This window comes from Manacus candei, unplaced genomic scaffold (genome assembly GCF_025592945.1).
Source record: "Manacus candei isolate 608988 ecotype Guabito, Panama unplaced genomic scaffold, ASM2559294v1 h1tg000014l, whole genome shotgun sequence".
Lineage (NCBI taxonomy): Eukaryota > Metazoa > Chordata > Aves > Passeriformes > Pipridae > Manacus > Manacus candei.
This window is the reverse complement of record NW_026138062.1, coordinates 12,475,942-12,503,074: the sequence shown is the minus strand read 5'-3', so window position 1 is coordinate 12,503,074 and position 27,133 is coordinate 12,475,942. Positions and strand designations below refer to the sequence as shown.

At 39.4% G+C, this 27,133-nt stretch overlaps 1 protein-coding gene and 1 long non-coding RNA gene across 8 annotated transcripts in view; one reads left to right on the top strand and one right to left on the bottom strand.

Annotated features, from left to right (window-relative positions):
* Positions 1–2: 2 nt before the first annotated feature.
* On the bottom strand, positions 3–8,694 carry LOC127467923 (uncharacterized). Of its 4 annotated transcripts, none has more exons than XR_007903344.1 (3): positions 8,543–8,694; positions 6,250–6,353; positions 3–1,569 (listed from the first exon to the last, which is right to left on the bottom strand). It is a non-coding gene; the product is annotated as an uncharacterized LOC127467923 (long non-coding RNA). The 4 variants fall into 4 exon arrangements; XR_007903347.1 differs by having other exon boundaries at positions 3–996; XR_007903346.1 differs by having other exon boundaries at positions 3–980.
* Positions 8,695–8,835: 141 nt separating this feature from the next.
* The window catches only part of SLAIN1 (SLAIN motif family member 1), a 104,903-nt gene continuing 86,605 nt past the window's right edge, over positions 8,836–27,133 (top strand). For all 4 annotated transcript variants that reach the window (XR_007903342.1, XR_007903341.1, XM_051780476.1 and 1 more), the window contains exons 1-2: positions 8,836–9,332; positions 12,656–12,795. Coding sequence is in view for 2 of the 4 variants with exons in the window: in XM_051780476.1 (XP_051636436.1) it covers positions 8,881–9,332; positions 12,656–12,795 (592 nt within the window). In the remaining 2 variants the exon portion in view is untranslated. The remainder of the gene's footprint in view (positions 9,333–12,655; positions 12,796–27,133) is intronic.

Here is a 27,133-nt window from a genome sequence, read left to right as displayed (position 1 = left end):
AAAGTAGTGGCAGAATTTTAATGTCACACATTTGGTCCTGTTCGGAGACCAACAGTTATTGCTAAAGCCTGGTTACAGTGGAAGATGTTACACGTTCATTTGAGCCAGCATAATTGAATCTAGGACTTCTTAGAGTTTAAGGGGATGAGAGATTTTAGTTCACTCCACTAGAGACCAGGAGCAAGCTCTGGATCAAAATATCTGCTACTTAAATGCTTACTCACAGAGAAGTAGCAATAAGAAACAATAAATAATAATTCTGTTCTCATTTAGTCATCTGTGCTGAACAGCCCTGGCAATTTTGCCATGTGGTTTTTTTTTTTGTTATTTTATTATATGTTGTATAAGTTTCCTGAAAAGAAACACCAGGTTTGTGATTTACCATATAAAAGCTGGCATAGCAGTACTCATTAAGAAAAATCATATTAACATCTCAATATCAATGTATCAAAACTTAAATGTTTTTTGTCCTTTTTGCATATCATTAGCATGTGGTGTTTCATTTCCCTTTGACTAGTGCTTCCATGAAACAATCCAAATGAACAGTTTGCTGGCAGCTGTTTTAATGAACGTGTTATCTTCAATAATGCCTCAGATTAGACTGAAAAGCTGTATTGAGAGATGATGCACTAAATTATGTGGAGTTTTGTGATTCATCAGGCTCATTTTTTCAGTGTGTAATGGATACATTATTTTACAAAGTTGGGGGCATAGCTCTACAGTGGGGGAACCACACAATAAGAGGAAAGGAGTGAAATAATGCATATAATGCATATCGATGCATTTATGTGTGTAGACCGTTTCGAAGCTACTGATATTTACAGGAACAAGAAATGTCATAAGAACAGTTTTGCTGTGTTGATATATTCTGTTGTATCCTGTGTAGGTTCTTACAGAACGCTCAGCCTGTGCATCTCTACGTAGCAGTGCTCGACACAGGGTGACAAATGTCTGTAACATTGTCCTCTCATCCTCTTCCTCTTGAAACAAAAATTCCTGTGAGTTTGACAAAACATGCTTTCCATTACTTCATAGAGCCTCCTTAGCTAGGCTTGTAAAAAACTAGACAACACCAAAGGGGCCTTGCATTTATTCAGTGGGTCACCTCTATTCCCTTCTCTTTCGTATAGGGATGAATGTAGTGTTGGGATAGCTTAATGTGTTCAGTTTATTTACTCGGAACATACCAGGTCAGAACTCTGCTACTCTGCTTGCCTTCCTTGATAGTTTAACATAATCCTGTTGTTTGTACAAATCCTGTTGTTTACAGTGAAAAGTATCTGCTTTCTTCCTTAGTTTTGCTTTCTAATCATACTTGTATATTGCTCATTATAACTACTCTGTTACACCAGGACGTGGTTTTAGCTTCCAGTCTAGTTGATGTCAGACTACGAGGGAGAAATGTAGCATCCTTTTCTTCCTTCTGCTGCACCAAAACACCTCATTTTTCTTCACAGCAGTGTAACAGCAGAAATATCCTTCATTCGATAAAGAGAAAGAGATTTAATACTTAGGTTGGTTTCATGTGCCAAAGTCTGAAATTGTTGACCAAACAGCTTCGTTTAGCTGCTAAATAGAAAAAGAAATGAGTTGAACTGATGATTTCAAAGGCCTCCTCCCCTGTTTTCTGCTTTGCCTGGTCTGAGCAACTCAGCTCTAATCTCTGGCATCAGTAAAACTAGGACTTACAAACATTTCTTGCATTTCAGGGAGAAGAACCTGTAGATATTTTCAAAATGTGTTTGGCACACTGCTAAAATCAGACCTCCTCAAAAATCTTGGTAACTACCAGCTTTTAAAACCATGGAGATGGTGTTCTCCATCTGAACAGATGAACTTGGCCCAGAAAGCGGGAGTGCCAAGTTCACTTTCTCCCTCAATGTACCTAACCAAATTGTGTAACACAGTGGAATAGGCCCTTGAGAGGAATAAACAGGATGCTTCCATAATGTTTTTGCACCCTCACCTGTGCAGGGTGGATCCTTATGGCCCATGTTCCACAGGATAGCCACAATGCCTGCACATTCACTATATGCCTCTTAATACCTCATGCATGACTGCTGAATAGAAAACATATAGTCCTGGGAGCAAAGACCAAATCCTGGAATCTCACCATCTCATCCTAGTGGTCTAACTAATAATTAAAAGCAGTGTGAATGAATTTCTGTTTATTTCTGTTAATGCCATGTCCCTTTCTAGCAACATTAGAGGAGTTGTCAATCAGATTTGTCTGGAGTAGGATGGTGAGGGAGTGGAATTGTGGGAGGTTTAATACAAGAGTACTAGAAGTGTTTTCATATGATGAGCTCTTTTAAGCCTTAGTATCTTTGTCTTTCCAGTCTCTGAGCTCTTTTGGACAGCAACTATCTTCTGCTTGAGCAGTGCCCAGCACAGCAGTGGCCTCTGGGCGGTACTGCTGCACCTGTGTAAGTGACCCAAGAAAAATTTAGATTTCACCTCCCTTTCCAAGCAAGCTGTTTAAAAATGTACTATCTTTTGTGGGGTTTTTATAACTGTGTCAGTTATAAACTGACAACTACAGTCTTGTAGCCTGTGCCAAGACTTAAAAATGACTGGTTTTGTCCTGTTAAAATCAATATCTGAATATAATCACGCCAAAAGCACTTGTCTGAGTCTTGGCATTGCTGTGCAATCATCAGACATCTGTTTAGGGAACTTAGACAGCTATTGCAGTCAAAATAATAGGCAGCCAACATTTTAAAACTACCTACTCAGGAAAAAAAAAAGACATCATAATTTCTGGAATGAAAAGGCAAACTTTTTCTAGCATTCAAGATATTTTTCCACATGTTCAAATACTAAAAGAAGCAGAAAAGTGAGAAAATATTCAGAAAAAGATGAAAGCATTATGAAAATAAGCCAAATAAGGAATTTTAAAAGTATTAGTGTTGCTGTAAATAGTGGTGCCATTGAAATTAATAGTCAAACTTGGCTGTAAGACGAATATTCCAGAAAACATTGGTCTGTCTTCATATTTTCTGGTTGCTTGAGGGAATTTTTACCCATGGAACTTTGAATTATATTATCTCTGTATGTAATTCAAATCTTGGAATTAAGAATGAGAATCCAGCTAACCGTATTTGTAGCATTCTAATTTCAAAGAGACAAATATTTAAACAATATTTGGGAAGTATATGACTGATAATGTATTTGAACACTGTTTTTATCTGTTTTTAAAACTGAACATTGATTTTATCCACTTACCAAAGTAACACGCATAAAAGTAACAGTAAAGCCTTTTGTAGCAAAACAGCAGTTTTCTCACAGCAAAACTCTCTACGGGAACAAGCACACTAATTTTTACAGGAATGACATCGGTGGAAAGCTGAAGAAGGAAAGCTGGGAATGAGCAGTATTTTTTCTGCCTCTTTCACTCTAGCGAGAGACATCCCAGATACCCAGTCAGAGGAGGGCACATGCTTTGAGAATTCTGATTTCTAGGTTTTAATGCAGAGATCACTAGGACTGTTTAAAAAGGAGGGAAGGGAAGAGGAGAGGAGGAGAAGTGAGGCAAGGGAAGGGGACGGTCTAAAGCATTTGAAACTCAGAGTGATTTGATACAGAACTGATTAGTTAAAATAAAATAACAATCCATTGAATTAGAGCTGTCATGTATAATTCTGTCTAGATGGATTTACAAACTAGCAGACCCTAAACTTAATGCACAGACAGTACCTTTGATACCACAAACGCTGATTTTCTGGAACAATTGGGGCTCACCATAATGATGCAATTTTGGATTTGATTCTATAGTAAATCCATTCTAATAGTGACTACAATGTACTTCAATTTAATATTAATTAAATAAGGAAAAAGCCATAAGGAATCATGGTAGTTCAGAAAAGGAAACAGTATAAAAAAGAGAAAGTCAATTAGCGTGAAATTAGCAACAGCTAGGAAGTCAAAATGTTTGCAAGAGACATTGAGTATGAAAAATCCATGCTGTAACTCCAAGAAAATGTTTAATTGCTCAAATGCTTCAAAGCAAATGTATAAATTTAACAATAACGAATTGCTAGCTCTAGGTAGTATCTATGCAAAAACTCTACAAAGCCCAAATGGGACATCGTTGAACTACTCACAACCATTTACCCTACCATTCAAAGCAGGCTTGGTGCCCAACAAATTGGAAGCATCAGCTGGGACATCAGACTTGAAAAATACATGAAAACTGGTCTGGTGAACTACATTTCAGTTATTCTGATTTTTTATCAAGCCAATTTTCTACCAATTATAATAAATAACAGCATACAGAGGCATCTGGATATGTATGATATATTAGAGTCCACACTGATTTTTTAAATCAAGCATGCTCATGAATATATGAGTGTTTCTGAAAAAGCCAATATGCTTTCTGTTAAGCCAATTTCTTTAACTGGGTACACCTGGATTTAAAAGAATTTTTTCACAGTCTTTCCCTAAACTATCATGACATAAGAAAACATGGAGTAAGAATAGAAAGAAAACAATGGGTTAGAAAATTCAGTTTTCATTATGGAGACAGGAAACAATGGGAGGTTCAGCCTGACTTCTGTGGGGGCAAGGCTGTATAAATTAGGGCTTGTCAGCTGGGAAGAAAAGTAACTGAGTTTTATATAGTCATGAATGACAAAGAGAAGCTGAATAGGGAATGATTAATCATTCTGTCTTTCTCAAAAAGCCAGAATAAGGGGCACCCAATTAAATTACTAGGCAGCAGATTTTAAGTAGATAACAAGAAGCAGTTTTTATAACATTATTAAATTGCAGCTTTAATTGCCACAGGGTGTTGTAGAGCCCTAATGTTTAAATGGTTTAAAAATGGGACTCAGCAAATGGAATATTATTACACATCAGTGGCTATCGAAAATAAATGATCCAGATGTCCTGATTTGACAGCTTCTGAAAGATGAAGAAAATACCTCAATATTCTTCTTGTTTCTGAGATGTTTTCTTTACAAAGCTACTATCAGCCTTTGCTAGAAGCAGAATACTCGATTAGATGACTTCTGCTGGCATGGTAGTGGCTCTCTTTTTATAAAACTACTTTCACAGTGATTTTTCAGACTGAAACTGCACTTTAAAATAATCTCACCAGACTTGGAGTTTACTGTCCATCCTCTCACCTTATTGTTACACATCCTTTGTATAACCCAGACTGGATTACTGCAATTAATTCTTTACTGGCTTGCCTGAAAGGCAGGTCCAGCCTGCAGCTATTGCAGTATAAAGCAACAGGCTTATTATCAGAAAAGAGCAGATGGGATTTATGGACTTCCTGCTTCTTTGTTCTCTGCATTGGCAGCCTATTAGTAACTATACTGATTCAGAAATTCTTACTATAGGACACTGTGTAAGTATCATCCTGTAGAAGATTTAAGGCATATAATTTCTCTGGTCCAGGAATAACAGGTTTCATGGGCACATCATCATGTTTGGGTTTGGTGTTAGACAAATTTTATCAAAGCCTTAAAAAAATGAATGGAACCATCAAGTCTTCAATGTGCTTTATAAAGTGCTGATGAAGTTCTGGGTTGATGAAACTCATCAGCTACTGCTGGGATACTGAATGGAGCTCATTGACAATTTATTAGTAATGCAAATACTGGGAGCAGAATAATTTGTGTTTGAAAACCCCCAAAATTAGGTTAAATAATTTAATGACTAAGGTGTTCAAATCATCTTTGCAGAAGACAAGCAGACCAGCATGAACACCATGAGACAGCGTGTTCATCAACATACATTTTACCTGCCAACACCTCTTTGTGAAGCTACAGTATTAGTGGAATTATATGTTAGTGCACTTAAAATAGAGCAACAAATACAACACGGTTAAATGCATTTCTATCCTTTACTAGATCCACCTGTCCAGGTAATGCCTGGAAAAAAGGGGGTTTCTCACACTGGCTGTGAGCATGGTAGTTGAAGCACACACAAGTTTAAGCTGCTTTCTACCCATACTGCTGGATGGAAATCAGGCTTACAGCAGTCCAGTAAAGAAAGAGCCAATCAATCTTCTGTCCCATTTTCTTGGGGACCAGATGTAATAACACTGTTCCTGCCTATGCTCAATTCATCTGAACTGCCTGGAACAGCTTTTGTACCCATGCTAAGACACTATGCTCAGTCCTAAGCTTTCTTCTCTCTTTGGGAACTCAGTTCTGAAACAAGTGTCTGCATGGAGCATTTGCACAGGTGGCACAAACAGTAGATGGTATTTGAAAATTTGCAACTACTTGTACTCACAACTGAGGTAAAGCATTTCCATGGTGACTCTTCAGATCCTATGTCATGATGTTACATGCTCTAGTGTCTCTTCAAATGTGTCTCCTGGTGCATCTCCAAACTGATGTCTGCATCAAGATTTTTTAAATTATGCAATATCCAGACCATACTGTCATATTCCTGTACTGACAACTGAAAACATCAGATATCCATTTCCCATTTTTTTTGCTGGTTCACTAAATGACCTGCTTAGTTCAAAGAAAAAAAGTGATTCCTCCATTCTGAATCTCTTTTGAGTATTCCACAGAATCATCAAAGTTGGAAGAGACCTTCAAGATCATCTAGTCTAACCATTAGCCCAGTACCACCATAATCACTCCTAAACCATAAACCCAAGTGACACATCTTGAAGACGTCTCTTGAACACAACCAGAGATGGTGACTACACCTCCCTGGGCAACTTACTGCAATGATTAACCACTCTTTCAGTGCAAATTTATTTTATAATATCTAACTGAACCTTCTCACCTCATTGCATCATCCAGCACTACTCTTATTATAAACTTCTTCTTGGCTTTTTTTTCGTTGTATGTTACTGATGTCAATAAAGTCCATATTACATATGCTCCTAATTCATCTTTTAAATCACTTTGCAATCTTACTGGATGAACAATGCACTTCTAAGAATTAAGGCTAGTACCATTACTAGTGATAACAACCTTAGCCCATTTTGTCTAAGGCTAAACATATAGAAACTCAACTCTTCTACCTCTGGAAATAAATATTACAGCTACCTGTAGCAGTGAAAACTGGATTTTATTACTCACTCTAATGACACACGGCAGAATTAGAGCCAGATGATTTTTACTCTCAACATTTTTCCATTTCTTCTTCCAAATGGATGGAGGAGATACCAACAAAAGTTTTAGATTAAGTACTATCTGGTGGCAAAGTAGTACACTGGGAGCTGTACTTATGAAAGTTACATCATCTGGAAGTCAACGCTTTGTGCTGTGCTCTATCTTCCTTTCCAGTCCTTCTTATAAGACTGGGAGGTATTACTTGCACTGCAAGAGTGCTTGAAAGACTAACAAACAACAGTGCTGTTGCCCTGTGCATATGCAGAAGAAAATTTCCAGATTATAAACAAAAGAGAGAGAAGTGTGACAGGCTGGATGATTTCAAAGTTGACTTATGCCCTGAACAGAAAAATAATGTCTGTTTTTATTTGCACAAGAAATCTGAGCCAGCAAAAAAGCATGGGGAAGGCAACAGTGGCTGATAAGGCTACTGCTCTGCATAAAGCTGATACTCAAGAACTGAGTAGTGACTAATAGCTATTATTAGTGGGTAGACAAGAAACTTACGTACTTAGAATCACAGAATCATTTAGAAAAGACCTCTAAGATCATCAAATCTGTTAACCTAGCATTGCCAAGTCCCCACTAAACCATGTCCCTAAGTGCCACACCTACACATCTTTTCAATACTTCCAGGATGGTGACTCAACCACTTCCCTGGGCAGCCTCTTCCAGTGCTTGACAACCCTTTTGGTGAAGACATATTTCATGATGTCTAATCTAAACCTCCCCTGGCTTCCTTGAGATTTGCTCCCAATTTTGTATCAGAGCTTTAGGAAACTTCAAGATGGTTATTTAGGTCATGTCTCCTCTTCATATGGCTAGAGGGAATGAACTCAATGAGGGTTGTGTGATGGCTAAGCAGTCTTGGGCAACACTGAATCTCGGCTCACCTCCTAGGTGGAAGGAAGGGACACAAGCAATGGTTTCTTACAATGCTGGACAATGAAGGACAATGTAAAAACACTACCGTGAGTGAATGTTACTCACCTCTTCTGCAAAGATTTGCATGTTACAAGTCTACCTACAAATCTGAACTGTGTTAAAGGAAGACATTTCAATACAAAGACATCTTCCCCGTCAGGTGTTCTCCTATACATCAACAATTACATAGTTAATGCAGTTTTCTGCAATGCTTGGTTCCGTGTTCTTGCTTCACCAGCAATGCAGCTTCAAAAATACGTCGCCTTCCTCGCTATGAACCAAAACTCCCAGAATCAGCACGTTTCAAACACACGGGTTTTGGCTGAATTAGCCCCTTTCAAGCCCAACAAAGCCTCTACTTGTGATTCCCATTCCCCTCACACTCGATCTGCGTAATTACCACCCTGACACCACCAGGCTCTAATTACACGGCTCACGAGAGGCGCAGCGCTTGGGGCCGGCTCCAGCCCGCGGGCGGGGCGGGGTGCGGTGCGGTGCGGGGCACTGGGGGGCAGGCATTTTTGTTTAAAGACCTGGGGCTCCCCGTGGAGGTGGGTCTTGTCGGCTTTTCCACGGCTGGATGGCGGGGGCGCCGGGCGGCTCTTTGTTCCTGCCGAGTGCGTGTGCGCGGCGCTCCGGCTGCCGGAGTGGGAGGGGATCCCGCCCGCGCCCTCGCCGCCGTTAACGGGAGGCGCAGGAGCGGCGGCGGAGCGGGGGCGGGCGGGCAGCGCAGCACCGCAGGGCCGGGCCGGGCCCCCAGCGCTGCGAGCGGCGCTCCCCGGCGCTCCCGCCTCCCCCGGGGGCCGGGCGCTGCCCTCCGGCGGCGCGGCGGAGCAGGTGCCGGCGGCCGCGGCGGCAGCGGGCTGGCAGGATGGAGGCTGCCTTGCTGAAGCCGGCGATGATGGCGGAGGTGAAAGGGAGCGGCGCCGGCCCCGGCGTGAGCGCCGAGCTGGAGGTGAAGAAGCTGCAGGAGCTGGTGCGGAAGCTGGAGAAGCAGAACGAGCAGCTCCGGAGCCGCGCCGCCGCCGCCGCCGCCGTGACCAGCGGCCCGCCCAGCCCGCACCTGCTGCTGGCCCCGCCGCCGGCCCCCGGAGGGCTGCGCCCCGCCAGCCCCCCCGCCCCGGCTGCGCCGTGCATGCCCAGCCCGGTGCCCACCATCCTGTGCCCGCCGGAGCCCCTCGCCTACTTCAAGCCCTCGCCCGGCCTCCCGGCGGCCGGCGGCGGGCTGGAAGGCGGCGGTGGTCCGGGGGCGGCGGCCACGGTGCTGGACGAGGTGGCGGTGCTGGAGCTGGAGGACGGCTGCGGAGAGGACGAGGATACCTGGTATATGCGGCTCGGCCCTGCCCCGCCCCGCCTGGCTGTGCCCCCCGGACCCGTGTGTCGGTCGCCCCCCGACCTGGCCTCCCGCGGCGGTCTCCCGGCACTGCTTAGCATTAGCCCCCAAATCCACCTGATCTCCCTGCTTAGACTGAAATCAGCTCTTTTTTTTTTCTTTCTTTCTTTTTTTCCTCTTCCCTCCTTCTAAACCGTGCCATCGGTGCGGTCGGCCTTGCCGAGGGAAGGGGCCCGTGTACGGGACGCGGCACAGGTCGAGTCTTGAACCCCCGGCTCGGGGGAACAGTGCTCGTTTTCTACCTCTACTCTGAGGTAGATGGTTCAGATCTCAGCCTAGTTTCAGCCTCCTGTTTACATAAGGAATTAAAAATAGCCGAATTTTGTTCCAGGAAAGCCTTGATCTGAGCAGCGCTGCCTCCTCATCCTAAAATCTCTGCCCAGTTGTCTCCCATCTTCAGGGATTTGGGAGGGCTTTTGTCTTTTAGACATTGATCTAAATTGTTGTGTATCTTAGCGCGCCCACGAAGCTCCAAAAGGCACGGCAGGGTGCTAGTAAATTAAATAAATCGAAAACGACTAGCGAATGAATAAAGCAGAAAATAAAATCAACCTGGAGGAATGGTTACGCTCACTTAAAAACAAATAGAAGGGGAAATTACAAGCTACAGATAAATGAATAAGTAAGGCAGGTACCTCAAAACCTGTTTCAGCAACGTGGACGAACATCGTAGGGACAGTGCTGGCATACTATCTTAGCCGTGTAACCATGTTAAATGTAATTGATCCTAAATAGTTTTGAAGTGTTAATAAGAATATGTAAATTATCTATATTTAAATAACTATTTTAAGTATCTGTCAAAGCTTCAATGAAATATTTTTAATGAGACTAGTTTTTGAGTTGAGACAAAGTTTATGTCAACTGAGTATAAAGCAGCTGAAATGTTCTTATTTTTGGTAAAAAAGAAAGGGTTCAAAAATTAATTCAAATGCCATAAATGGTTCTGAGTGCTGTTTGTGTTTGCTTTGTGGTACACAATACCATAGTTCTGAAAATTGCTTTTGAGAATCATCTATAAATGGCATGGAGATTTTTGTCAGTGTTGCTTCGTTGTGGGTACGATTGGTCTGTGCAGGGCTGGTTTGGGCTTGTCAGTCCAGACTTAAATCAGATTTTCCATTGGTTCTAACTGCTAGGTTTCTTAGCATTAAGGAAAAGCAAATTTGATTGATCATATCCTGTTAAACAAAATGTTTTCCATGTTTACATTTAAGAATGGTAGAAAGTCATTGTTGCATTGTGCCTTAGTAAAATTCCCAATTCGATTTGCTCTCTGGGAGCAATCCTAAATGCTTTTTGGGCAGGAGAACTTACCTTTGTCACACACACGTGTCCACCGGCAGAATTTCATCATAGGGATTTGTTAACAAGTTTATTCCACTAAGAGTAAGTTGTTTTAGCTGTTAATGACTGTCTGGAAAGCTAAAGCCCACTGCATATCATAGTTGTTGATTGGTAGTTTTAGGCCTTAAATACCTTTGGTGGTTTTTGGTTTAGGTTTTTTTGTATGTCTGTGTGTGTTTTGTTTTTTTTTTTATCTGCAGTTATAAAAAAACATAAAAACATAAAACAACTGACCCTGTGGAACTGCAGAGATATCAAACCACTTTTTGGCATTGAGCTTTTTACCGGAAGGTCTGATCATCAGTTAGATGTTTAGCTTTTGAAGCAGTTCTGCAGGTTAACAATAAAGCTCAAAGCTTTTCTTTGCTTTTTGGTTTTTTCAGTATCATTTTTTAAATGTGTGGCCAGGCAGTGCAGGAAGTCTGGGGAAATGAATCTTCTCAGAGAAATTCAATAGTTGATGTCTGCTGGGATTGCCAAGAGAGCAGTCGCAGTGAGGATATTTTTTCTTTGTAAGCTCGACAGACAGTGCTGATTGACTTCAAAGGCAAAAACCCCCCATGGAGCAGACACTGGAGAGTGCTTGCTCTGGTGGGACTTAGGTAGCTCTCGAGCCAAAACTGTGAAGGTGAAAGGCTGCTGCTACCTGCTAGTATCCCTTGAGGAACAAAATCCTGTTTATTTTTTGGTCTTGTCATTTGCCCCTGCTGTGTGCAGGCCAGATTCCTTTGGTGTCTACAGAGTGTTCTGGTGTCTGAGTATCTGCTGAGCCCCACGTATTGGAGGTGGTCAGGCCAGGGAGCTGCAAGATTTAGATATTAGGAAGAAATTCTTTACTGTGAGGCAGTGGAACAGGTTGCCCAATGAAGTTGTGGATGCCCCATCCCTGGAAGTGTTCAAGGCCAGATTGGATGGGGCTCTGAGCAATGTGGTCTAGTGGAAGGTGTTCCTGCCCATGGCTGGAGAGTTGGATCTACATGATTTTTAAGTCCCTTCAAGCCATTCTGTTGTCTCCAGCAGCCAAGAATAATTTGCTTCCCAGGAGATTTGCATTCTCCCAGGTGAATCAAGTCTGCTGTGCTTGCTAATCTGCCAGGGTTGACAGCAGCTACCCAGATCTCAGCCTCAAGAATTCCCCCATGAAATCTGCATTGGTACCTGGCTTCCTAATGTGCTTGGCCATCTGATTAATTGTCTGCTCCTGTCTGAGAATAAGGCACATACACTAGATTTTCTTGCATATATTTTTTTCCTGCTGGAGTTGAATATCGAAAATGGATTTTCATTGTTTCTCACCAAATGTTTTGTAATCTTTACAAATATGACTGATACAACATTTGATTCATTTGGGAGAAGATATGGTGTATGAAAATAATATATATGTAATTTTCTATATATAATATAGAAAATAAGGTGATTATATATATTGTTATATATAATAAGGTGATTAAATTGTGATAGGTAAAGGTGTGAAATAGTTAACAGTGAAATTGTGATTTAAATATAAAATCAAATATTGAAATTGTCTTATCTCCAGTAAAGATAAGTATAAAAGGGACAAGTGAGAGCACCTTTTTTTTGTATGTGTGTAGCACCTAATACATTTGAACTTTGGGCAGTGCTGGAATGAAGACAGTGGTAGTGATGAGATGGATGATTTTAATGTGAAATCTCATTCTTTGTTTTGTCATGCCAGAGCTGTAAAGTTTGTATTTTGCCACTTAGTTTTCTGAGGAGGGAAGGAAGAAAACTAATGTAACTCTTCTACCCCAGAAAGTCTTTTTTAATTAGATATCTTCTTGCAAGGCTTCATATGTTATACATTATTAGTAGCTAATAGATAAGAACTTAAAAAAGCAACTTTTAAGTGTTGCATATCTTGCTGATATTTTTGTGTATTTTGGTTAAGGTTGTACGTCTTGCCTACCAAGACTCACACTACTCAAGACAAATCATTGAATCCTCTGCAGTGGTGCAGGCGCGTTCTGGATCATCCAACTCCTGAGACAGAGGCTGCAAAACGTTCCCTATGCTTTAGGTTGGAGCAAGGTAATTTTATTCTTAGAATTTTTTTGATAGTTATGTTGGTATTTTTGGTCTGGTGTTTCACTTGTCTTTGGTGTTTTTCACAATTTAGCAAGCTTTACAAATGGCAGACATGCAGTTTTTTCATACATATACCTAAATGCTAACAAATGTTTGAAATTTTTTTTCTGATCATGCAGTTTTGAAGGTGTTTACCTCCTTTGTTAACAATTTTTTCTCCTGCACAACTTGTTTAAACTTGGCATCCATTGCTTAAAATAGTAGACTAAGAAGAGCCTTAACTTGACTGATAGTACTGCTCTATTGGGCTCTGGGTTATCTCAAGTACTGGATCCAGTCTGATGGCTGTTCAGTGCCAGTGACCTTGTAGAGTTATATCTGGGTGTGCTGAATTTTGTTTTAAATAAATATCAGACAGCATGATTCTTACTTTTTTGCCATTTAGGGTCTCATTAAGATTGTACTAAGCATTGTTGAAAAAAGTGATTAAGGGAGGATATTGTCTTAAGGTTTATAACTCACTAGGAAAGAAGATGAAAATGAACAATACAGGAAGCAACAGGAGACGGAAATAAAGATAATGACAACGTGAACATATGGCTGTATAAGTTAACTACAGCAATTACTAAGAAAGACTGAACATATTCCTGTGTGCTACCCATATGGGTAGCTGTGGCTGAGTCTTATCCAAATCAGTCATTTATCTGACTCAGACTCTGAAGGCATCTATCTCTTTGTATTGCCTTTAAAAGATACTACAATGATTATTGCCCTAGCAATATTTTGGTGAGCTCATTTGCCTTAAGTTACATGGGTCAAGCTGTGGTTCCTATGTTTGTAGTCATCCCACCTAGCTTTAGGGTTGAAGGATGTCCATGCTTGACCACCAGTGGGAGTTTTGTCTGTAAAGTCAGAGGAATCAGGTGAGCTGCTCCAGTGATGAGCTCTAGGTATTTGCTGTAGAATGAATTCAGTAGCTCTCTTTTAAGTCCATTGACAACAGTGGGTGCTTGGCATTCACCTCATCTAGTCACCTAAAGGTATTGTCTGTGTGGTGTTGAGCATCCAGCAGTGGAACTGAATCTGATGTGGAAGCTCCACTTTGATTGCTGCACGTAGGTACCTAGTACCATTTGAGATGGTCTCATTTAGGCTGATATCTAGTCAGGATACAGACCTTCCATCGGTCTTGTGCCTCACCTGCCATCTTTTAATCATATCTTGGCCTCCCCAAGGGACTCTCAGGTGGGCAAGCACATCTGAGTATGGACAACTGAATCAAGGCTGTAATGGGAATGTAGAAACAAGTCAGAGGACAGCATGACCTATTTTTCCCTTAGAAGGATTTATCTAAATTTAATAGACAATAAAGATGTCAGATTTGAATCTCTCTGTGGTTATCAGTTCAGTTACTGTCTGTGCAGAAGTCACAGGAAGTGACATAAGTCACTTGACAATGTGTTGCTCTGATCCACATGTTCTACTCGTGGTGATTTGCTCATGAATTTCCTGAGGTCTGTCCAAAGTTTCTGAGAAATTATATACCATGAATAAAACTCATTATGGGAACAGTACGTTCAGGGATAAACTAGACTTGTGTTTGTACTGCAGCAATTCTTTGCTAAAATTGCTTTAATTAATAATTCACTTAGTCTCTTGATTAACTCTCGTATTTCTTAATGTTTTCTTTAGCACCTGTGCTTTACAAGTAATATGTAATAAAAAAAATGTCATCCTTATTCTAACTTTGTAGAAGCTGGTTTCACAATATTTATTTCTGTCTCAGTTTTGCACCAGGTGTGAGATTTCTGTGAGAATCTAATGATTTGGTTTTTAAAGTACAAAAAACTTTCTGTAACCTGACTTTCCAGTGTTTTGTTTTGCAATGCACTCAGTCAGTAATATGTGTGTATAAATAGGTACATGTAATTTATCCAAATTTTAAAAGTGACTCAGTAAGAATGGCATTGTTCTTTCCTGGTACTGAAGTTTCAAACTTTGTACTTGTAAGTTGAATGCTGTTTTTCCCCTTTTAGCCATATGCTTTGCAAGGGCATTTTGGAGATGTTTTGAAAATGTAATTGTGCCTCTTCTGCTCAGCCTTGAGTCACTGGTTAACAGTGATGGACTTGAGAGCTACTAAATGCGTAGTCGAAAAACATTTATGATGTACCAGTGTGTGATTTCTGGAATGGCTTATAGGTGGAATTTGCTTAGTGATTTTGTCCATGGTGCATTAGCCAAAAGTTAAACTAGTTGAGTTGTCATCGCTCTTTAGGCACTGTAGCACATAGAAATTAAAAGCAGTAAAATTGATTTTTGTTTGCAAAGTCAGCATATCTGAGTAAGTGCGCACAGAGAGCTGTGAGCCAAAAGTAATAAAAATTTTGCTAGCCTGCTTTTGACTTTTAACTAATTTCTGTTCTCAAGATTATTAATTCTGCTCTCATTTATTCATGCTTATGTAGATTTTTTTTAAATTACATTGTATCCAGATTTCCCTAAAAGTTTTCATTTGTTGTCTGAAATATCCCAGCATTGGGATAGCTCATAGCAAGGCTAAAAGTCTTGTGAGAGACTTCTGCCAAAGCAGTCCAAGGCGATGAAATAATCCAAGGACTTCTTGGTCTCTCAGGCTGGAGAATCACTTGAATGATGGTATTTTCTTTTCACTTCGCTGTGCTCACCAACCTGTTTCTTTTCTAATGAAAATGACTGGTTTAAGTATTTCATGGTGGAAGTTAAGAATTCATCTTGGCATAAATCCTTAAGGTTTATTGTAAGCACAGTGGTGGTCTCCAGCAGGTGGTTCTTCTGTGAACCACTGTGAGAACTTGGACAAGCTTCTCAACATTCCTCTGGTCAACAACTAAGTAGGTAAAGCTTTTATCATGTTTATAAGGAACTAGGCTTATTACAAGCCCTGTTTCTGTGGTTTAAGCATGCTAGCTTTAAGGAGGATGAAAGTTAAATGTAACCTTCCACGATAAGATATTTGCTTGGAATTGTTCCTGTTTCCCATGAGCAGTTATAGTATTGAGGTACTATTTCTTTGTTGTTTGTTTTGGTTGTTCTTTCTCTGCCACCGTACCTGGATCACTTCTTTCTTCCTGCTCTTCTTCAGTTATCTTTTGTTTGAAACCTTTCTGATTTGTTATCCTTACAGCAGATCTCTGTTGCAGGGTTAGAGTTTCCTCTCCATTTGATTTTTAATCTTGCTGTTTGTTATATTTCAGTAGGTCAACTGAAATGAACAGAACCACCTAACAGTCTTAATGGCATCATAGAGCTGTTTCTGTATTTTCTTGATAGTACTTGAAGATGTTGGAACATGTCAGTATTAAGCCCAGTGAGCAGAGACATGTTATTTGTAACCTTCCTAGCTAGTGCAGATGGTTATAACCCCTCTGAAATTGGTAAGCTGGTGATTGACACCCTGGTTGAAGATAACTTCACCTCTGTAAAAAACTCTGAAGCAGGCAGGTGGATAAACTGAGGAGTTAAGAGGCTTAGCAAGGAGTCAGTCTGTAGGAGCTCAGCTTTTATGCAGGGCTTCAAAGCATATCTCATCCAGTTTAGCCTCCCAGACAGAAAGCTCTTCTTTCTTGTAGAATATGAAATATTGGCTAGATTCAGAGTTTGGCTTAGATGAGTTCTTATTCAGAAATGCTGCTTCAGATGTTTAAGAAGAACAAGGAACAGAAGTCTGTAGGTTTTGCAGTTGGCTGCAGTAGTTTAAAGAGTAAAACTCTGTTTTGCTTCTTAAATTATTAATGTGTTTCAGGATGAATGCTCTTACGTTGTCTGTGGATGATGTTGTGAAACAGATCCATTGTAGTTTCTCTCCAATTGCTTATGATTCCACAAGCACCAAGAATCTCATCAGTGAAGTTTTATCCTTTATTGTGCAGGATCCCAATGTTACATGTTAGCTAAGGTTTATGTCCGAGTATATAACATACTGAGAAGAAAAACTTATTTTGACATTACCTATAAAAATAAAGGAAGCCCCAGGCAAAAGGTTTTAACTGGATGTGCAACTTGTTGCTTATGCAGAAGGAGGCAGGTTCAAATTTATTTGCTGTCTGTTGATGGAGCAGAGATGTATGTTGTGGTACTCAGAACTAGATTAATAAGATTTCATACAGCTTTCTTATTTTTCATATATAATGTGAAAAATGCTTTTGAGGTAGCAAATGATAATGTGCAGAAGCTTACAGATGATTGGATTGTTGTTTTCATCATAAAAAATAAAATGTCTAAAGCTGTAGAAGGAATGAAAAAAGTGACATGGGAGGTTTGGTTTCTTTTTATGTATGTTTCTGGTAGAAAAAGTGATGAACAACCACAACTCTTATCAACATCTTAGCACCCTTTGAGGAGTGTGGCATCTCAGAGGTCAGGATGTATAGCCATCTGCTGCTGCAGTACAAACTTAGTGCTTGGAGTGCATCTATACATGCACAGCAGTTATTTCCTATTAACATTTAATTTATTTGAAGTAACCTGTTGTAACAGCTGCATAATTCCACACAGTTCATAGAGGTTTTGCAAATGGATTGTCTAGCGCAGCTTCTGAGGATTCATGTTTTTCTATTTGGAAAAACTTGGGTTTGATATTATACTTTCATTTCAAACAGAATATTTTACCCTACCACTGTAACATTTCTACTCTGCAAGTACACTTGAAGATGGAAGTGTTTGGTTTAAAACCTTTATGGCAACAAATGCATAGAAGATCAGACACTTCACTTTTTATTAATTTCAGAGATATCACTTGGCTTTTTACTGCAGCTCTTGGATGTGACTTCTACTTTTTATTAAATTACAATATGCATACTATTCAAGAATTTAATTTCAGTATTGGGGGTTGATTGTTGTGCAGCTCATAATTATTTGCTTAGAATAGACCTTAGGTTGTCATTATACTTGCAAGAGGAAGCTGAATTCTGAAGTCTCTGTAAAGATTGGTAGAGAGGTGGTGTTGGGTCTTGCCTCAGTTGAGAAGATACTCATGGCATTTCAGAATATGTTTTATAAATTCATGCTAGCTACTGAGCAGGGATTATCAGCTTCTTATGAGTGGTTAAACAGCTAGAGACACTGTCAAATTTTATGTGAGGATTTCAGTAGGTTTATTTAAAATAACTTATGGTGTAAGTTCAAGGTCTGTAATGCAGTGGATGTCTAAAAGCAGTAGAAGTAGCATCAACCCTGTTTTATGCTAAAAATACAGGCACAATTAGTGTTACCTAGCAGAGTACTTACCAATCACTGGGTTTGTTTTTGAAGTATGCAAATACTTTACTGGATAGAAATTAAAAAGAAACCTAGGTTTTAACAGTTCACTTAAGGGCACTTGAAAGCTTATTCCCTGGAGATATTTTTTCTGTGGAAAAGAGGATCTTTTCAAAACTGCTGTTCTGGAAGCTGTCATTCCATTTTTGCTTCTGATAGTCTGTGTCTTGCTCATTGTGTGCTAGTCCCCAAATTATTGTTTTAGGTTTTGTCTTTCTTGCTGACTTTTTTTCACGGTCTGTTTTTGATGTCTGCGGAAGAAAGCAGGGAATAACATTTCAGAATGCAGACAAGCCTCTTGCATGTGGTTATATAGAGGCTTCTTTACTGATGTGTTGATAATTTCTGTATTTTCACTTTCAGAGAGAACTTTGGTTCTTGTCTTCATAGCATTGCATCTTTTGGGAAGCTTTGGTTTAGACTGTTTTATGCCATGATCCTGAAGTATCTTTTGGTTGGACTGTATCTTCTGGGATATAGTCCACAGTTACATGTAAATATGCCATACAGTCTATTTTACCTTTGCAACTGACTTTGCATGTTAATATATTAGAAAGAAGTTGGTTATCTGCACTTGCTTTCCCAAGTGTTCCACACTCAGCTTATATGTGTTCATATTTCATGGAAATAACACATTTACACCAGTAATTTGCTTTCAAGTAAAGGTTTATGGAAAAGTTCTTATAATGAAATAAAACTTTTTTTTTGACTCTACCTGATAATGAAATGTAGTCAGTAAGCTCTAATCTGAATACTTGTGAGGCATAGGCATTTACAGATTTGCTTGATATTTTTTTAACGTTGCAAGACAGAAAATGAGTTTGTGCAAATGATAGAGACATAGAAGTTTATAAAAATAAAATTCCTCAGCATTTTATATATTTTTTATGAATCTCCTTTAAAATACTATTTTCTTAATTTTACTTCTAGATTGGGATCTACTTGAAGAATTTTTAAATACAGAAAACATTTTCTTGTGGAATATTCACTTTCGGTGGGGTCACTAAACAATTATAAAAGTTTTTTCGAATATGGCTTTTTCAGGTGCAGTAATGGCATACTTCATTAAATGCTTCACACTTCAGAAGTCTGAGAGACAAAAGTAGTGAAAGTGTGCCTGTGGGATGAAAAACTACGTTTGTTAGCAAAAAATAGCTGGAACCTAGGTAGTTCTTGTTTTGAGAAACATTAGTGGCAGTGCAAAGATTACATTTTTGCTAACTTTAGAGAATCATACAGAATTAAGTCGACTTCAAGTTCTTGGATATTTTATACTCTGGCTATGAGATGTTGTGGAAAACTGAGATGGGATAACAATTTTTAAAATAACATTCAGCTGGTAGCATAGGCACTTATTTATTTGTTTTATTAATTTTATATATTTTTAAGTTTATTATGTTACCAAGACAAAAGAGGTATTGGGTCATGTTCACTGGTGAATTTGGACCACCATTACCACTTCTACAATGTAAAGTACCTGTAAGCTGATTTTACACTGCTGACTGTGCTCAGATTTGTATTGCCAGAGAAATGTCTATGACATCATCATTTTGGAAAAGCCTTTTCCTTGAAAGCAGATGGCTGAACATACTCAATCCTGTGTGCCCCTCAAATGTAGAGAGTGTCATTGCACATGCAGGCTGACTTGGAACAAATAAGTTTGCCTACTTTTGGAAAGAAAGTCAACTTCTTTGTATTCCCTTGTCTTCCCCCATTATGCAGTATCAAGTAACGATGTTGATCTTGCTACCTGTGCTGTATTAATTCATAGTGAACTGTACCTTGAATTGCACATTTCTAAAATGGTTACACAGGGAGTTAGAAGTGGATAACTTTAGCCTAGGTGTCTTCTTGCAGTCAGATAAGTTCCACTCTAAGAGTTGATGAATTGTTCTGTGCTGCATAGGAGAAAAGATCAGTTGATTTTTTTTCATAGTTTGATCTGCAGCTGATGGAGGACAGATTGTTTCTTTCGAATAGGATAAGGATTTGTAAGGGGTCTTTTTGATCCTAAAAGGTTATGAATAATTTCACTGAACCTTAGTCATTTAAGTTAGATACCTGGGAGGAACTTACCTGTCTGACTCTGAAGAAGCCACAGTCCACCCAACCTGTCTTACTTTATTCTTAAGCAGTGGTCTGAACTGAGTCTGGCAATAGTAATTTCTGTCCACTAATTAGAAAAAACTTCGGAGTACTTGGCATTGGAAGGATTTAGTGTGCTGGTTTAGAAGTAAACTGGTGGGAGAAATGAACCCAACTCTAGAGAGATTATAAATCAGAGTTACAATTTACTAAAAATAAATTACAATAGATGCAACGATACAGAGGAAAAACTGGTTTTGACCCACAAAAACAGATGTATAACCCAGCCCCTGGGACAAGAACAGAACAGTGTTCATTGGTCCCTGTACTGAGCACCACGTGGCCCCCCTGGTTGCAAAGTAAAAGGAAAGGAAAGCCTCTTGGTCGGGACAATGGTGGCAGTTCTATTGAGGTAATGATCACAGTCTTGTTGAGAGTGGCAGTCACAGTCCTGTTGGAGTTCTGGTTGTTCCAAAAAACCTGAAGATTATATGTGCTCAGGTTCAGGTGGGAATGTGCAGTATCTCCCCCAGGGCAGGGAGTTTCACAATGGGTGATTTAACTCATGGGATATATTTGGAGTCTTTGATGGTCTGGGTGTTGCAGCTGCCTATTATGCCAGTCCAGTCCAGCCCATTAGCAGTGGTGACCCCTCAGGCTGGGTGTGAAGGTGCTAATTCCTCCCCAGAGGGGAGTTATCACAGCTGAGTCATTAGCTGTGCCCTGGGCAGCTACTGCAAGTGATCCGTTGTTAACAGTCCATCAGAAATTCCATAGAGGGTGTAGAGTACATAGTTTTGGTTATACCCACATAGTAATAAACTGGTCCTGGCCCCTGCAACTAGGACATTTAGATGGCAGTATTCCTTTATAGTTCTAACAAGTTTTGAACACCCTCTTCATTTTGCAAGAATAACCCTGGTGCCTTTCATTCAGAGATGGTTTCTCATAGTCTGCTACTTCAGTCATGGCAATTCAGACCTTGTTTGTAATCATTTGTTTAGATGCCTAAGCTTATTCTCCAAAATGAGGATGCATAGGACAGTTAGGGATTTTTTTGGTGTTTTCGCATACTAGGAGCTATCCATATCTTTCTGTGATAGGCACAAAAAATCAGTACCACAGTCCAATCACTGGTGAAATAATTGGTGTAAATTCTATAGTATGTGTCTGCTAGTCTTAACTGAGATACAGGGGTTATTGCTTTGTGTTGCATCTGCATCACAGAGGAAAATCTTTGTGATTGAATCTCCCTGGGAAAGATATTTTGTGTCTAAGTTTCCAGAGCTAGACATGTTTCTCTTGTGTCTGACTGTTGGTACCTTGTCCTTGAGTCTCAGCATTTGTTGAATTCATAGAACTTGTAATGGGCCAGATTTGTTCTAACTAATTTTAGGCATGCATCTGGTATATACCTGATTTAAGGCACAATCACTTTGATTGTGATTCATTGATCTTAATGAGGCTCCTAGGCATAATTTGACATGCTTTTGCATCCTTGAGGTATCTAGATGGGCAGATGAGTTTGATACAGGATCTGCACAACAGCCTCACTTAACTGGAGCACCTCAAATGTCATTACATTCTCATTTTAGACAGCTGAATCATGCTTCTCCTGTTTTGTGCTGAAGAGTGGGATATGCTTCGGACTGTAGGTGTTTAAATGAGGCTGCCTACAAGCAGACACTTCTGTGTGTATGTAAGCATTGTCTTTTCTGTTTAGAATTGCTTTTTGCATATGAAGAAATTCAGTATGCACTTTATATTGGTAGAATATAGAAAAGTTATCAGCATGCAAGAAAATAAGTGCAAGGTAACTTGCATTTCTGTATTTTTAGCACGTGAATGGATCTCAAGTAGTAGTAACTGCTTGCACTTCACTTAATATCACTTGAAAGCCCTGTAAAGTTTTGTGTCAGAAATTAAAGTAAGCTTTTAGGTCTAGGGGATATAATTTGTTGTATTCTTCAGGAATGGCTCATACTATATAGTTCCAATTTCTTTAGGCTTGAGGTACTACCCCACTATAGCCTTAATAAAAGAGTAGAATTAAGTTTTTAGAATTTGCATCTGACTGGTGGCATATCCTTTTTTATTTTGTTTTATTTTAGAGTTATTTGGCACTTGATGTGTTTGTGATTTTTGTCTTCAAGCAATTTCTTCTTCATAAAATGTCTGAAGTCTTCTATGGGTGCAGGGCAGGATTTTATGGCCTGAAGGGTGTGGGCGATAGCAGCTGAGTCATCTGTTGTGTTGCTGCCTGCAAACACAGAGCACTGGGCTCAGCATCCTAACACCCTAAGGTTCTTTCTTCCTAGAAGTCCATGTCCCTCATTCAGCTCTCTGAACCACTAGCAAACCTTCTTGATGTTCTTCATTGTTCTTTCCTGACCCATAGGAAAGGCAGGGTAGAGAGTGATTTGTCTGCATGAAATAGGGCAGGATGGAGTGACAGAGGGAGTCATGGCTTCAGTTTGTTCCTCTGTGGTGTTATCAGTTTTCTTTCTTGTCTTTTCTGCTTCATATGTTGCATTTATATAGTCAGTGTTCAGAGTGCATTATGGTTATTTCTTGACGTCTTTTGAAACACTGGGTGTGAAATACTTTACTGTAATCACAAATGGATCTTTATTTATGAATAAGGAAACAAATTTCAGTTTTTAATCAGGCATGTATGTTCTTATTGTGTTGGACATAGTCCAAAAAAGATTTTATTTTTGATCTATGCGGGTGCTGAAAAATCTGGAATAATTACTTCGAAGAAACAAAATGGTTTTTAGGGAGAAGCTTGAAGAAGCGTCTCAGACTTTGTTGTCCGAGCCCATTTTTGCTTACTGTGGACATGGCAGGTTCTGGTGGTGGAAATGCTTAGAAGGTACTGCAGAGTACTTTTATCTGGGACAGTAAGACACAGGCAGAATAATGTTGCAGCAGTGTAATAATTGTACTGAAGGAGCTTCTGCAGTTTGTGTGCTCTGACTCTTGTCTGTATGCCATTCTCACGCTTTCCCTGTTGTACTGTGCTCTTGGGTGATATTATACTCCTCTCTCCTCCTCTGTCAACTTATACCTGTGTTACTTGTTAGTGAGGAGCAAAGATTGCCTCTGTTAAATGCTTGTACAGTTCTTGATGGAGTGTAGGTACCTCTGGAAGGTACTCTCAAAAAGTTTACTTAAGGAGACTCTCTCAAGATGTCTGAAATCACCCCAGGGGAGCTTAAATTTAGGAACATGCTCCAAGTTACTGCCAGGAGACATTGGTCTCTAGGGAATCTGAAGAGACTAGTCTGCTTAGGTTAAAAACTGTTGCGGAATCCCTGACCCCCTTGACAATAATAATGGTAACGGTATTTATAGCAAACATCTGTGTTATTTAACCCGTTTTCCTAGAAGTAATTATTTGGTTAGTACTTCTTAATTTGGCTCTAAGTTGGGGCTGAACCTTAATTCTACATGAGAATATGTATTCTGAATACATTCTTATATTTGGCAGTCAGTTAAACCTCCATCAGAACTTTTCTTAATCCCAGACTTTCATGATTTTTTTTCTCCATTTGGTGTTTTACAAGTAGAAAAAACCTGTTTTACAGTAGCTTTTATTTTTTAAGTGTTTTGAATCTTTTCTCTGCTTGGGTAATAGTGTTAACACTTTCTCATAATAGGCACATAACTGTGACACTTACTATATTTATCCAAAAACCACAGGGTTCCTGGAGGGTAAGTGCTACTTTTGACCTTGATTTGAGCCTAACTTTTAGCTTTTTCATTCTGACTCAATGTAGGCAGTAGGTATACTTGAGCAAAGAAAATGGAGTGTGGCATCTGGAAACAGGGTGTCAGAGTCAGAAACTATAAACAGAGAAACTCTCTTGCAAAACTCTGCTGCCGGAGGGTTTAACCTGTGAATAAATACAGATGGCAAGTAGATAGAGTTGTAGGGGCACTATAATGTGTTTATGGGTGTTTCTTGGATGCAGGGGAAGTTCAGGAGTAAACAGTAATGTTAGAAAAAATTCAATTCAGGGTTAATGTTGGAATAATTTTATCTTTTCTGTGTTATGATAAATGATCAAGAGTTATACCCCAACAGACACATATATTTCATTTCTACCTGGTATGTAATAAAGATTCTATATTGTTAGGTGAAGGATTGCAAATTGTCCTTCTGTGAGTCTGTTTTTAACAGAATGGATCCTCACCCTTTGTGCTTACCTGTCTTGCCAATGGTAATGCACCAAAGAAGAAAAGAACTATGTATGCTATGAGAAAATTTAAATTTAGGAAATGTAGTTAGCTATATTTCTCCTCCAGTCACCTGTTCAGAGCAAAAATGCACACCTTTGATTAAAATTGTTGCTAGCATGTCCGATTAGCAGTATAGTACATGTCCACCTACAGTTGTGATGCATCCTGTGTGGCATGTGGAGATGAAGTTCTCTTTTATTAACTGAATGAAAGCTGTGGCTACCTTCTCTAAAGTAGTGCACTAACCAGTAGATAATAGTTTGGGGATGTTTTGTTTCCTTCTAGTACAATATATAGAGTAAATGAATGGGATATCTTCAGCATGAGAGCACCTTGTGTAGTACCTGTGCTCTGATCTGCAAGGGGAGTTGAACTAATACCTGTTGTTTAAATCACACAGAGATGTCTTGCTCCTCATCCTAGAGGAAGCCCCTAAGCATGGACTTGCAGAGTGAACAGGCAAAGGCACCCTTCATCTTCGTCCATTTTATCAAGGGCAGCTGAGCACTTCTTGAAATATATTCAACGTATTTTTTAAATAAAGTTGTTCACAGCATGGCTGAATTCTTGTCCTGATTATTACATAGTCATGATTTGATCTTAATTTGTTTTTCTGGAATAGTACTTTTAGTATTGTCTCTTCCCATCATTTATTCAGCTCCTGAGACCAAAGCTGCAGAAAAGGAGAACTCTCTGGGACTGCAGTGACTCAGCTCTCATGCTGAATGAACAGGAAGATAAATACAATGGCACTGATGATCTTAGACCTACCAGAAGGAAGACTTAAGATTACAAAGCAGCTGCTTTTCTCTAGGGACTGAAAACAACATTTTCAAAGGAGTGAATGCACTGCTATCATTGGGGTTTTAAAACTGTTGTTGGCTAATTGAAGTAGGGATGTTTAATGTACCTTTGTAAGAGGTTGGGGAGATTTATTTCTGTACAAAAAAGTGCAGTTAGCTTAACTGTTTTGAAAACAGGACTCCTTCTCAGGCTGAAGTTAAGAAAATACATAAGGCCTGTACTTCTTTTGCTATTTAGGAGGTAGCTTGCTGATGAGATGAAAGCTTCTCATGTTCTTAGTAGCCTTGAAAGGTACACTTGTATACAGAGCATATACAGGCAAGCAGAAGACCTCATCCCTTCTTGTTGTGTTATCAAAACATGATTAGACCCTGAGAGCTGATCCTGTCAATGTATACAGCGTGTCTACACCACGCAGAGCATGCCTAACAACCTAGCTTCAGTACATCCACACAATGCAGTGCTGCATGGATAATATACATTGGTATAGCTTGTCCCTTGGATCCAACTTGAATGAATGTCTTGATACTCCTCATATTTCAGCTTTCAGGTCAGGTCTCTAGTTACCATATATATCTCTCTGTGTTAAACATGCTATAAATGATCTCAAGATGAGATCTGTGCTACTTTGTATAAGCTTCAGGCTTGAAATCAGTGACTAGTTAAAAAATAACATCTCCAGAGCATGATATCTGTCTTCAGTGATAGAGAGGAGAATAATTGGTTAGGTAAGACTGGAGGTCACATTTGAGTATTGAAAGCTAGTTGAGGTGAATATGGATCACAGTTTATTAAAGATGGAGGATGTACTGTGTTTTGCAAAATATTCTTCCTCTACCTCTCTCCTCCTGTGTGGCTGAAATTCAGATTAGCTTTCATACTGTAGCTCTTATAAGAATTTTTAATCATCAGACAAAATTAATTTGCAGCTTTTACTTATGCTGTGGTATACTGGAATTAATTCTGTTGAAAACAGGCCTCCTACCACTTGAGAATTAACCTAAGACAAGAGGTAAGTGTCTCCAGTTTTATGGTAGGAGAGGCGGTAACTAAATAGCATTTTAAAAATCTTTTGTAATTACATCTAATGTATAATGTACTAGATAGAAATGGTGGCAAACTTAGAGTAGTTGAAATGTAGTAGAAAAAAGAACTTGTTGACCGAAAACCTATTGAAGTCACTGGAAGTCTATAATTTTCTTTTAGTTTGTGCACTGCCTTTATGTTCTGTAAGGTATTTTACCTACTAATTGCGTGCTTTTTGGGATGAATGTCAGATCACTTTGAGATGAGTTTTCTGCTTTATATTTGAAGTTAAAAATGTGATAAGCTGAGTTTTTGTATGTGTTTGTTCCCATATGACTGAAAATACAGTAAGTTCATCCTCCAGATTTGACTGGCAGTGATCAGTACAAAGAGTTTCAAACTCTGGAGTTTGATTCCCCAAATTCAGAGATTTTGCTTGAGGAGGGTTGTGCAAAACTTGTCTAACACAGAGCAAATAGTGGTGTTCTTGCTATTGTACAAGAACTGGAAAAGTCAGGTCAGTTCTGGAGATGTGAGTGCAGCATAGTTTGGTTCGTCAAGCATGTGAAAAGATGTGAATCCATGACCTGCTTTTGTAGAAGTCCCTGGTGGGTACATGTATTTGTTCTGGAAAGTTTTCCTTGAATTGATATAATGTACTTAGTTCATGTAATGCTTGTAGAGTGTTGTCATAAAGAACAACTTTCCTCAGTGGTGTAAGAGTAATTTACAGGTATTACTCTACTGTATTAGGGAAATACCCCAGCACCAAGTCTTACTTGGTCTTTATAAAGTAATCCAAAGAATTAAGTGTGTGTATGGAGTAGACTGGTTTGGGGAGACAAGTATCTTTGAGCTGCAAGACAGATGCCCAAGAAAAGCA